Raw genomic sequence first — 13,439 nt, 5'->3', positions numbered from 1 at the left:
GACTGCCCCATATGTTTAGAGGTGAGTAGTGGTAAAGGCAGTAATGTATTACTATGCTGCTGTAGTGTCAAGACAAGACTGCCCCATATGTTTAGAGGTGAATAGTGGTAAAGGCAGTAATGTATTACTGTGCTGCTGTAGTGTCAAGACAAGACTGCCCCATATGTTTAGAGGTGAGTAGTGGTAAAGGCAGTAATGTATTACTATGCTGCTGTAGTGTCAAGACAGGACTGCCCCATATGTTTAGAGGTGAGTAGTGGTAAAGGCAGTAATATATTACTGTGCTGCTATAGTGTCAAGACAAGACTGCCCCATATGTTTAGAGGTGAGTAGTGGTAAAGGCAGTAATGTATTACTGTGCTGCTGTAGTGTCAAGACAAGACTGCCCCATATGTTTAGAGGTGAGTAGTGGTAAAGGCAGTAATGTATTACTATGCTGCTGTAGTGTCAAGACAAGACTGCCCCATATGTTTAGAGGTGAGTAGTGGTAAAGGCAGTAATGTATTACTATGCTGCTATAGTGTCAAGACAAGACTGCCCCATATGTTTAGAGGTGAGTAGTGGTAAAGGCAGTAATGTATTACTGTGCTGCTATAGTGTCAAGACAAGACTGCCCCATATGTTTAGAGGTGAGTAGTGGTAAAGGCAGTAATGTATTACTGTGCTGCTGTAGTGTCAAGACAAGACTGCCCCATATGTTTAGAGGTGAGTAGTGGTAAAGGCAGTAATGTATTACTGTGCTGCTGTAGTGTCAAGACAAGACTGCCCCATATGTTTAGAGGTGAATAGTGGTAAAGGCAGTAATGTATTACTATGCTGCTGTAGTGTCAAGACAAGACTGCCCCATATGTTTAGAGGTGAGTAGTGGTAAAGGCAGTAATGTATTACTATGCTGCTGTAGTGTCAAGACAAGACTGCCCCATATGTTTAGCGGTGAGTAGTGGTAAAGGCAGTAATGTATTACTGTGCTGCTATTGCTAAACATTAAAGGGTTCTCCAGGTCTGTGAATAAAGGTTAGCTGTTACCAGAAGTATAGTACTGGTGTAGTCAGATGACAATCTGTGTATGCGTTTCTTGTCTATAGATATTCTCTATGTAAGTAAGAATGACAGCTCCACAGACAAAATTAAAGGGATTGTCTCACTTCAGCAAATATCATTTATCATGTAGAGAAAGTTAATGCAAGCCACTTACTAATGTATTGCGATTATCCATATTGCCTCATTTGCTGGCTGGACTCATTTTTCCATCACATTATACACTGCCTGTTTCCATGGTTACGACGACCCTGCAATCCATCAGCGGTAGCCGTGCTTGTACACTGTAGAAAGAAGCACCAGCCTATGTGCGCTTCTACGGTCCCGGCCACCAGAGAGGTTGCCACTTTTTCCTATAGTGTACAAGCATGGCCACTGCTGATGGCTTGCAGAGTCATCGTAACCATGGAAACGAGCAGTGTATAATGCAATAGAAAAATGAATCCAGCCAGCAAAGGAAGCAATATGGATAATAACAATACATTAGTAAGTGGCTTGTATTAACTTTATCTACAAAATAAATGCTACTTTATGACATGACACAACCCCTTTAAAATACTGTTAAGAGCTTACAAAGACAGACGTCGTAAATTAACTTTATTTATGTAGTTCCATAAATAACCTATTAATTTAGAAAATATAAGCTGCCTAAAAGAGCCAAAAGTATCTGCTCTACCAAATATAGTTTCCTTAACCAAACTACGTATGATTGATTCTCTCTCGTCTAATTGCTTTTCATCTAGAATTAGCCAGCCCTGGGTACGGAAAAGCAGAATAGTCGCTCTGTTTCCCAAGGCATGTTGAGCCTGTTGAAAGCCTCATACTTGCCGGCCCCCTGGCACTCCTCTCTGGAACTTTGGTCAGTTCAACAGTCTTCCGGTCCCATCAACTTTTGGATGGAGGGGTCACGTGTGCTGCTGCAGCCAATAACTGGCACATAACTGCTGGGTCTTGTGCCCATTGACCCCACCATCTGGAAGTTTGCACACCAGGAGTATAGCTGAAGTGAGCCAGAACAGAGCTGCGGGGAGCATGTGAGCATGATTTTTGTTCAACAGATCCAACACTCTGCCGGGGACAGGCAAAAAATGCCCAAAAACTGGACAACCCCTTTAAATGGAACCTTTAAGCATGACAGGTTCCCTTTAAGCCAATCTCAAGTGTATGGTTGGGACAAACACATCAATATATCTTCTGCATTCCTTTATTTCATATTTAGAACTTCTTAGAATAGCTCAATTCATAAAGTAGAAATATAAAAACCTCAGTCCATGCGGTTCCTCCAGACTTGTCACTCTGCTTGGCGTCTTCCTTTTAGGGCCAGTAACAGGGAGCTCAACGTACCCACGACGCAGCGTTTCGAAGGCACGCCCTCTTTCTTAAGAAACTCCCTTCATTTGTTGCTCGGTTCCAGGATCCGCTAGCTCAGGTGGTTGACACAGTTTACATTTTGTGGAGTCAGTTTACATTTTCTTATGTGTTCCCTCCTCTTCCTCTCCTGCAACGTCTTCTCAAGAAGATCAGGGCTGAGGGTCTGCCCTTGATGCTCAAGGCTCCAGGCTGGCCTTGTTGAGTGTGGTATACCTCACTAATCACTCTTCTTGCAGATGACCTTTGGTATCTTCCACCATAAGAGATCCTTCTCTGTCAGGCCCCCCTTTTTAATCCAAATGTACGGTCACTGTGTTTAATGACATAGCTATTGGAGCTCCCATTTTTAGGGTACGGCCAAACGGTCAGTTTTCTGAATGCAGTTTTGGCAGCCAATACCAGGTGTGGATCATGAAAGGAGAGAAAGTCTAAAGGACAGATACGACTTCTGTTTTTTTTAATCCACTTCTGATTTTGGCTCCCAAAAGTACATGCAGAAAACCAACTGTGTGGCCGTACCCGTAGGGCTCGTGGTTTTTCAGATTCTTTGATTTGGGCTATGATTAACCTGAGGAAGTCCTCCTCATCCAGGGCTTGGAAATCCTTTTTTGGTTGGTGTGAGGAACGGCAGTTTTTGCCTATGTGGTTTTTACTTCCCAGAATTTTGTCTTTTCAGTCTGGCCTGGACCTGGGTCCCGGTCATAGTTCCCTTAAGGGGCAAGGTTCCACACTTTCTATTAATTTCCAGATTTCTCTGGTGTCAAAACTTTCAGTTCTCACCTTTTTGCAAGGGTTTGCCCATTCATCACCGACTTACCATCATCGTTTGGCTACTTGGTATCTCAATTTTAAACGAGGCTCTTCATTTTCTTTCCTACAAAGGGTAGTTACTGACCAGACTATCTTTCCACTACAGGTCAGAAGGCTGCCAGATATTTTGTTTAGGCCGGGAGGACCCCTTTAAGTCCTCTATTACGTTAGTGGTGGTGGAGATAAGAAGAATAAGGGCTTGCCAGGGCACTACACAACTCCACAGCGCAAAGGTCCAGTAGAACAAAAGAAGGCAGAGACGGGCCACGGGGGATTCCTGATATGGATAGAGCCTCCTATACCACAGGCCAGTGGTAGCAGGGAGAAGATAGGCCTAGGACCATAAGTACTTAGAATAATAGGTAGCAGTCAACATAGTAAGGGTCACCCTGAGAGCAGAAGGAGGGGGAGCATTAAAGATGACAAACAGCAAAGCAATGATTTATTACTCGCAGGTCAGGAGAGAGGGTGAGATTAGCCGGGGTCCCCTGCTATCGGGTAATCCAGGTGTCAGAGTGGGAGTCTGGAGGGCTTCATCTCTATATGTGTGTTCCTAGCTCTGGTCTTGCTGTGCATTTTGGGAATTGGCATTGCATATAGTTGTAACCTTTCCTAACATTACTATGGGAGTATGCAATCGAGAGAGCAAAAGAAAAGCTAAGGTATTAAAAAGTCCTGAGCATTCAACACGGAAGCATCTTCAGATTGTAAAGCCTGAAATCATCGTCCCCAGTCGGTTCATTACTAGTACCATATTTCTGCTATAAGGGTATGATGCACGCTTTGACTTTTGTTAGCCCATAAAATGACTGCAATCCAACAATAATGTGTCTGGTGTATAAGTATAATGTGTTTTTAAAGAGGTTGTCTCACTCCAGAAAATGGCATTTATCATGTAGAGCAATTTAATACAAGGCACTTACTAATGTATTGTGATTGTCCATATTGCCTCCTTTGCTGGCTGGATTCATTTTTTCATCACATTATACACTGCTTGTTTCCGGGAGTTATGACCACCCTGTAATCCATTAGCAGTGGCCGTGCTTCACACTATAGGGATTAGCATCGGTCTATCCTCACTCCCCGGCCACCATTTCTTGAATTCCTTTAGAGGTGAATAGAGAGGTGGCTGCGCTGGTTCACTACGTTCTCCTTTCACTTCTATGGCAGTTCTGGAAATAGCCAAGCAGGATTGCTCTGCATTTTTGGAACTCCCATAGAAGTTAAGGGGGCTGTCTCACTTCAGTAAGTGGCATTTATCATGTAGAGAAAGTTAATACAAGGCACTTACTAATGTATTGTTATTATCCATATTGCCTCCTTTTCTGGATGGATTCATTTTTCCATCAAATTATGCATGGCTCGTTTCCATGGTTACGGCCACCCTGTAATCCATCAGTGGTGGTCATGTTTGCACACTACAGGAAAAAGCGCCGTCCGGGACCGTGGGAGAGCACATAGACGGGTGCTTTTTCCTATATCACACATGCACTCTCCTTCGCTTTGGGGCCCTGTTCTAGAGATGGGTGCAGGTCACACCTCTGGGACTCTGACATTGAAGTCAAACCTTCTCCATGTTTCCCCATTCCTGCTAGGAAGCTGTATTAGCTGTGATAGCTCATTCGGTATAGAATTACTCATACCCAGACTTACATGGTGAAGGCTAATGATAAGCCTGAAATCCCCCCCGAGTGATAACGATAGGATAGACCTGATCCAAACTCGGAGAGTGGGGTCTCTCCAAGTCCAATCTGCTCAAAGAGGTGTTCTGGGATAAGAACAACCATGGTATATAGGTTATGCCATGATTGGTGTAAATAGCGATAATCCTACATAATATGGTATGTGATGAATATATTTCCAACAGAGCTAGAACCAGCCCCGTCCCTCGCATGGACCCAGAGCTCGCCCCATCCAGTTGCTCTTTTAGATTCTCTTTCGGCTGGCGGCTCAGGGGTGTCCTTTCTGCTGCAGCACGTTTCCTGTGACCGTCACAGCTATTACAGGATGGACTTCAGCAGCTGCCACCAGCTCACTGGTTAGAGGTGAACTTAGAATTAAGAGAATATCTCACAACCAGGGCATTTTTGTAATGAGGGGTAAATTACAAAAGTAATTCGTTTTTTCATGCTGATTTATGTTAAAATAACATGATGGCACAAGCCCTTCAAAGAAAGAATTGAATGGAAGTTATAGATACAGTGTGACCCAGTGACCTCTGATGTTTTCACTTGTATGGGAGTTATGTCTGTTTACTAAAAAGCACACTACCGCTTCATTCAAGTGGGGGACTCGTAGACCCCTGTTCTTCGGATTGCTGGGTTCCAGTGTTCGGGCCCCCAGTGACCACACATGATCACATATCCTCTGGAGAGTTGATACATTTTGTTTGTGGGATAACCCCTTTAAAAGAGTAATACTGGTAATCCCAAAATGTGTTTCTAAGTAAATGACACAATAACCGGGATCATAGAAACTGCGATCCGGGTTATTTAACCCCTCAGATGTCGTGGCACCTGGGTGTTTAGACAAAGGAAGGAATCGCCTTCTGTCCTCTCTCTCTGTCCCCTGCTCTGTTCCATGTTATTGGTGTCAGAATATATCCGTGAAAAAAAAAAAACTTTCGTGAAAGTTTTAAAGCATAATAAAAACTATAGAAACTTGGTATTTTTGTAATCGTACCGAAAATCGGGTTAAAGGGGACCGGGCACTATGGCAGATTTTTTTTAAAATTACCCATAATAGAGCTAAACTAGTGAACGCAACAGAATACAGCAGACCACTCAAAAATGCTTCTGTCGGGTGGGGTCACGTGTGCACTACACGTCTCCTTCAGAAACAGTCTGTCGGCTGGCTGCTCATAGGCAGATGGTGAGAAGAAAAGGAGTGTGAATACAGGATACGAAGGAATCATGCTTGGAAATTCATCAAGGTGCTGTAAATGTTGCCTTGTGCTTTTTCATATTTTATTGTGCTTGCGTTTTCTGGAACAAATACATTATTTAGTCTGATGGCATGGGACTAATAACTAGTGATACAAGAAGAAAGGATTGCCCTGCAAACTACAGATTGCTTTTAAAGTGCCGAGCACAACTTTTACTTAAAAAACATTATATTAGCTGCTTCCTGCCTTAGACAGATCTGTCTGTCTATCTATTATCTATCTAATATCTATCTTTACGTGTCTGTCTATCTCATGTCTACCTCTGTGGCTAACTAGATCATGTATTCACAGGCCTCATGCTGTCCTGTGCAGCCTCCTAGTTTGTATCCTTTCTGATGCAGAATACCAGCAGCTGTGTTACCTATTCCTTGCATTGCAGGAGCTGGAAGATGCATGTGAGTCTTCCTGGTCCTGCACTTCCTTTCAGAAGAGCAGCATATGGCTAGTGTTATGATGTGGACACTGTGGCCACCAGCACTGTTGCTGCTCTTTAAAGGTTGGCACTGTAGTTGTAAAAGATGAGCACTGCTATGAGGGGCACCGTGACTGAGACTGCAATACTACAGCATGGCCTGTCACTGTTTTGAGGGCACCGTGGCCTGTCACTGTTATGAGGGCACCGTGGCCTGTCACTGTTATGAGGGCACCGTGGCCTGTCACTGTTATGAGGGCACTGTGGCCTGTCTCTGTTATGAGGGCACTGTGGCCTGTCTCTGTTATGAGGGCACTGTGGCCTGTCTCTGTTATGAGGGCACTGTGGCCTGTCTCTGTTATGAGGGCACTGTGGCCTGTCTCTGTTATGAGGGCACTGTGGCCTGTCCCTGTTATGAGGGCACTGTGGCCTGTCTCTGTTATGAGGGCAGCATGGCCTGTCACTGTTATGAGGGCACCGTGGCCTGTCACTGTTATGAGGGCACTGTGGCCTGTCTCTGTTATGAGGGCACTGTGGCCTGTCTCTGTTATGAGGGCACTGTGGCCTGTCTCTGTTATGAGGGCACTGTGGCCTGTCTCTGTTATGAGGGCACTGTGGCCTGTCTCTGTTATGAGGGCAGCGTGGCCTGTCTGTTATGAGGGCACTGTGGCCTGTCTCTGTTATGAGGGCACTGTGGCCTGTCTCTGTTATGAGGGCACTGTGGCCTGTCTCTGTTATGAGGGCACTGTGGCCTGTCTCTGTTATGAGGGCAGCGTGGCCTGTCTCTGTTATGAGGGCACTGTGGCCTGTCTCTGTTATGAGGGCACTGTGGCCTGTCTCTGTTATGAGGGCACTGTGGCCTGTCTCTGTTATGAGGGCACTGTGGCCTGTCTCTGTTATGAGGGCACTGTGGCCTGTCTCTGTTATGAGGGCACTGTGGCCTGTCTCTGTTATGAGGGCACTGTGGCCTGTCTCTGTTATGAGGGCAGCAGCATGGCTGTCTCTGTTATGAGGGCAGCAGCATGGCTGTCTCTGTTATGGGGGCACTGTGGCCTGTCTCTGTTATGAGGGCAGCAGCATGGCTGTCTCTGTTATGGGGGCACTGTGGCCTGTCTCTGTTATGAGGGCAGCAGCATGGCTGTCTCTGTTATGGGGGCACTGTGGCCTGTCTTTTTAATGGGGACACCGTGGCCTGTTGGTGTTCTGAGGGGCTTTTCAGAGACATTGTTTAAATCCCTGGGCAATGCACAGGGTCCTCACTACCTGCATTAGGCTCAGTACAGTACTGCTTAGAGTTGTATAGCATCCTGTGTAAGTTGTACAGTCTGGAAGGTGACCCTCTGGCCAGAAAAGGTTGTGCACCCCTACATAGACACAAATTATTTTTCTTTTAAAAATACAGTAGACATAAGGATATGATAAGACGGAATTTTGCCAAAAGGAATTTCATTGCAAATTCAGGGTAAAATCCACAAAACTGCCTCTTTATATTGACCGTTCTGCAGATCTGAAAAGCTGGAGCGTGTCCTGAAACTCATGGAGATTCTCTCAAGTCTGGACTTACCTTTATACAGTTAAGGAATTCTTGTGGTCCGAATACAAGGACGAATCATTCTGTTTTATCCTCAGAAGAGCTGTTGTTTGGTGTAGTTTGAATATCTTAGGCTACTTTCACACGAGCGTTCGGAGCGGATCCGTCTGATGTTTCATCAGACGGATCCGCTCCGATAATGCAGACGTTTGCATCCGTTCAGAACGGATCCGTCCGCATTATTACTTAGAAAATTTTCTAAGTCAGAAAGTAGCCCGAGCGGATCCGTTCAGACTTTACATTGAAAGTCAATGGGGAACGGATCCGCTTGAAGATTGAGCCATATGGTGTCATCTTCAAGCGGATCCGTCCCCATTGATTTCCATTATAAGTCTGGACGGATCCGCTCGCCTCCGCGCGGCCAGGCGGACACCCGAACGCTGCAAGCAGCGTTCAGGTGTCCGCTCACTGAGCGGAGCGGAGGCTGAGCGCTGGCAGGCGGATGCATTCTCAGTGGATCCGCCTCCACTGAGAATGCATTAGGGCCAGACGGATGCGTTCGGGGCCGCTCGTGAGCCCCTTCAAACGGAGCGGACACCCGAACGCTCGTGTGAAAGTAGCCTTATTGCTAGTGAAGACTATCTTGTATTTTTAGATACTGGAATATTTTTTTTCACCTTTAAGCAAACAAAATGTTCCACTCTTTACTATGCCTCTTTTTTTTATTTACAGGATATACATACCTCTAGAGTTGGTGCTCGCGTCCTCCCTTGCGGACATCTCTTGCATAGGTGAGAGTGGATCAGGCCAAGGTCAGGTGTTTTTTTTTTTTTTTTATGTCATTTGTGGAGCTGTATTCACATCATGGTATGCGTACAGCATTCAGCATATAGGCCGGGAACAATCCTGACATGTATGCCAAATCTAGCCATAGGCTGCCTTCACCTTATGGAAGCCAAAACGGTGCCCCTTTGGACCATTGCGGGTGTGGCGTGCATTGGCTTAGCAGATTGCATTTTTTTTTACACTGTGGCCAACATATACGTATTATGCCATATCGGTTGTCGTATCTCACTCATATCTTTGGGACTGGAAAGATTGCTGGTGCCATGCTATTTCAGCGCTGTGATAAGAAAGGGCAGTAATACCAGACACAACCTGCAGTCAAGAGTGGTGCTATTTTCAGATATAAAGCTGGCATTATTTTTCCAATCCCAGACAAACCCTTTCAAATTCTCTTATGACACCATTCAACACAAAAATTATCATTTTTGGTTGTTGAACAGAAAAATGACTTTGAAAATGTGAGATTGGTTCTGGTTTGGAAAAGGAAACAACACTGAGCGGCATTTATCAAGCTATTTGCTCAACTATTGTGGTGCAAAGTATGGCGAGCAGTATAATTTGCAACTTTTTCAGCTTCTCACCAGAAAAGGGACGGATCTTAGTGGGAGGGGGCAGAGCCTGCCAGATTTACAATAACTTACACCAGAAACTGGCAAAAGTTATAGCTTAAAGGGGTTGTCACTTCAGCAAATAGCATTTATTATGTAGGGAAAGTGAATACAAGGATCTTACTAATGTATTGTTATTATCCATATTGCTTCCTTTGCTGGCTGGATTCATTTTTCCATCCCATTATACACTGCTCGTTTCCATGGTTATAACCACCGTGCAGTGGTGGTCGTGCTTGCACACTATAGGAAAAAGCACTAGCCTATGTGCGCTCCCATGGCCCCGACCATCAGAGAGGGTGATGCTATAGTGTGCAAGCACGGCCATCACTGCGGGATTGCAGGGTGGTCATTACCATGGAAACGAGCAGTGTATAATGTGATGGAAAAATGAGTCCAGCCAGCAAAGAAAGCAATATGGATAGTAATAAGGGGTTGTCTCATTTCAGACATTGGGGTATATCGCTATCATATGCCCCCAATGTCTGATAGGTGCAGGTCCCACCTCTAGGGCCCGGAAAGTGCCTGAGGGCACACCGCGTGTGCGCTGCTTCCCTCCATTCATTCCTATGGGGTCACCGAAAATAGCTGAGCGCTGGCTCGGCTATTTCAATTATCCCCATAGAAGTGAACGGAGCGGTGGCCACGTTTGTACGATGCGCTTCCCATTCATTTCAAAGGGACTTTCGAAAATAGCCAAGCGTGCCACTGCACTTTTTACACTTATTTTTATGCATACCCAAAGGGGACGGTGTTTTTATTCTGCCTGTGGTTTGTGTCCCATCTCAGAAATAAATCTATCTTAATGTTTCCTCCTCACATTCTGTGCACTTTGATAGATTATGATGCTGCATTGTGAAATCTAATTTGTTGTTTTATGTCCCTCCAGTACATGTTATGAGGACATGCTAAAACAGTAAGTATATTACAGCGCTCATTGCCCTAAATGTCATTTGTGCATCCTGGCCGAATGGTTAAAACTGAATCACAGCATTGTCCGCCGGACAGCAACCAAGCGAATCTGCCCGGCCATTTACGTCTGTATTTTATATCTGGCCTTTTTCTGCATACCAAAGCGATGAAACAGTTCTCTTAATCTGATTTAAGACACTAATTTCTCTTTGACCTCACTTTTGATATGGGTCTGACCTTCATTTGGCTTGCCTGCTCTTCTGAATTTAATTAATTTAGTGCAGGACACATCAGGATGCTACGTTACTGTTTTTAGATTATGCATAGTAATATGCACTCTTTCTAATCTACATATGACATTGGGTATAATTATTCAGAGGCAATGGCCCACATTAAGTTCCGTACTGCAGAGTATTCATTCATTTTATATGTAGTGCTATTGAGTACTGAAGGTGGCCATACGCACTATTAGGTAGTTGTCAGCTATTGGCCCCGCTGCCCCAAATAATAGTCTGTGGAGGCAATCAGCTGCTAGACCGCTCCAGTGAGTAGAGGATTGCCTGAGAAATCCATCATCGGATGGACGCTAGGTCATGCAATCATGAACATTTCACTGTTTGTTGATTCAGCAGGATCTAGCAGGAAAATCCTAACCTTTATTAGCTGTTTTTGTGCACTCGTGTGCTGTAGATCTTTTTATGGTACGTAAGGTTAGTATTTCTATATTTTCCCTCTGACAAGTAGATAAAAAATGTTTTTCAATTAAAAAGAAGAGCTATAACATGCATAGAAAGTGAAACATTTAACCATAGCAATCAGTAGTTTCAGTGTTTGTATCTATTGACTCTAGTGATATTTTTGGCCAGGAGATATTGACAGCAAAGCCTTCTTTTATTACAGGGGATACAGGTGTCCACTATGCATGCGTTCTGCCCTGGATATGTCCAGAACCTGGACCCAGCTAGATGAAGAAGTTGCTCAGACGCCAATGCCACCTGAATATCAGAATATGAATGTCCATGTGAGTGGATCAGCAGAACATTGTGTATATTTGGTATTGAAATCCTTTGTATGTTGCAGTCAGCGATGGCTGAGGTTACAGAAACAGCAGAGCGGGCTGTGCTACGCTGCTTGTGTAATTCCCATAACATGAATGGAAGCTAGAGGAACAGTATGGCACAGTCTGCTCGACTGTTTCCTTAAGGCTAGTTTCACACTAGTGATTGTAGATCCAGCAGGCTACTCTGTCTGCATTCCAGCATTGCCGGAAGCTACCGTGTTGCCGTTTCGCCCCATTAAATATAATAGGGAACAGCGGAGATCTGGACGCAACCTGGCAAATAGGCCGAGAGCCGGCCAGACTAATACTGCTGCTCGTAGCACTTCTAGTCTGGACGAGAATCGGCATCTTTGCCAGATTGCGGCTAGATCTTTGCCGATCCCCATTATACAGTAGTTAATGGGGCTGGCGGATATCAGGCAGCGTTTGTCAGTGCAGTCTGTTCTGGCATCTTCCTGCCAGAACAGACTGCCGGAAATGTCTAGCACTAGTGCAAAACTAGCCTAACTCGGGCCACCCCTGGTCACCACATGCCATGGGTATTCCGATCTTTGCCATAAATGGCTGAGCTGTAAATGTTGTGTCCCAGGACTAAAGTATAGAGAGCCTGTCCTCACCATCATTGTTTTATTCTCTCTTTATTCACTCTTTTTCTCTTTAGACTGTATTATTAGTAATGTAAAGGGTAGCTTTTACTTTTGTTTAATTCTTTGTTTATTTTTTTAATATACACAGATTCTCTGCAATGACTGCAGTGCAAGATCAACTGTGCCATTCCACATTTTAGGAATGAAATGCAATAGCTGTCAATCATACAATACCACACAAGAAAGGAAGCCTCCCTCACAGACCAGAACGGAGTAGTCAACAGGAGGCCTGCAAGAAAACTAGCTGAAGCATTAGAAGACTTACCCTCTTAGAACAATGAGAAAATATTTCATTAAGGAACAATAAAGTAAAAAAATAGCTAAACTAGAGTGAAAGAATCATACATGCTGTGTGCATATTGCTATTTATATATCACTATATATATTGATGACAATTACAGTAGGAAACAAATTGTGAAAATTAGGATATTTTGGATCCAGATATTCTCATTGCTTTCTTATGGCTATTTTACCCTTTACATTTATATAGTTGGGCTAATACTAAGGTCAGTATTATAATAATTTTATCTTTCATAAAGTAGAAGGGTTAGAGTTATTTGTAATAATAAATATTATAGGGTTTACCAATTGTCTTTCCTACATTTCCCACAGACACTGTAATCAATGCAGTAGAGCTAAGGCGCTGTTCATAAAGCCAAAATACATGAAAAATCTGGGGTATATTTGCCATGGAATCCATGACAAATCCGAGGTTGATCTTCTGTCGCAGATCCAACCTCAGAGTAGCCGATTCACTGGATTTCATCTAGTTCACGAGTAGATTACTTAAAGGGGCCTTCCAGGATTTTAATATTGATGACCTCTCCTCAGGAGAGTTCATCAATACGAGATCGGCAGAGGTCCGACACCCAGCACCCCCGCCGATCAGCTGTTTGAAGATAAGGCGGCGCTCTATTTGAGCTCAGCCTTCCCTTCTTTGTTTACCTGCTCGGGGTCAATGAGCAGGTGTAATTACAAGCTATCCCATTCACTTCTATGGGACGGCTCGTACCTACTCAAGTATATAGGAAGGAGCTGTCCCATAGAAGTGAATGGAACGGCTTGTAATTACACCTGCTCACTGCTGCAATGTCGACGGCGAGCAGGTAAACAATGAAGGCAATGCTGTGCTCGCACAGAGCGTGTCCTTCTCTTCAACTAGCTGATAGGGGTTGGGGAAGGTGACCGGTGTCGGACCCCTGCCGATCTGATATTGATAGGTCATCAATATTAAAATCCCAGAAAACCCCTTTAATTCTC

General features: G+C 44.4%; 1 protein-coding gene across 1 annotated transcript in view; it reads left to right on the top strand.

Moving 5' to 3' along the window:
• RCHY1 (ring finger and CHY zinc finger domain containing 1) overlaps positions 1–12,761 on the top strand; it is a 33,061-nt gene extending 20,300 nt beyond the window's left edge. The window contains exons 6-9 of the mRNA XM_040418115.1: positions 8,839–8,897; positions 10,450–10,476; positions 11,373–11,493; positions 12,268–12,761. Of these exons, the coding sequence (XP_040274049.1) occupies positions 8,839–8,897; positions 10,450–10,476; positions 11,373–11,493; positions 12,268–12,396 (336 nt within the window). The 3' untranslated portion in view covers positions 12,397–12,761. The remainder of the gene's footprint in view (positions 1–8,838; positions 8,898–10,449; positions 10,477–11,372; positions 11,494–12,267) is intronic.
• The last annotated feature ends 678 nt before the right edge of the window (positions 12,762–13,439 follow it).

The sequence above is a fragment of the Bufo bufo genome, chromosome 2, assembly GCF_905171765.1.
Source record: "Bufo bufo chromosome 2, aBufBuf1.1, whole genome shotgun sequence".
NCBI classification, from domain to species: Eukaryota; Metazoa; Chordata; class Amphibia; order Anura; family Bufonidae; genus Bufo; species Bufo bufo.
This window is presented reverse-complemented; position numbering and strand designations above follow the sequence as displayed.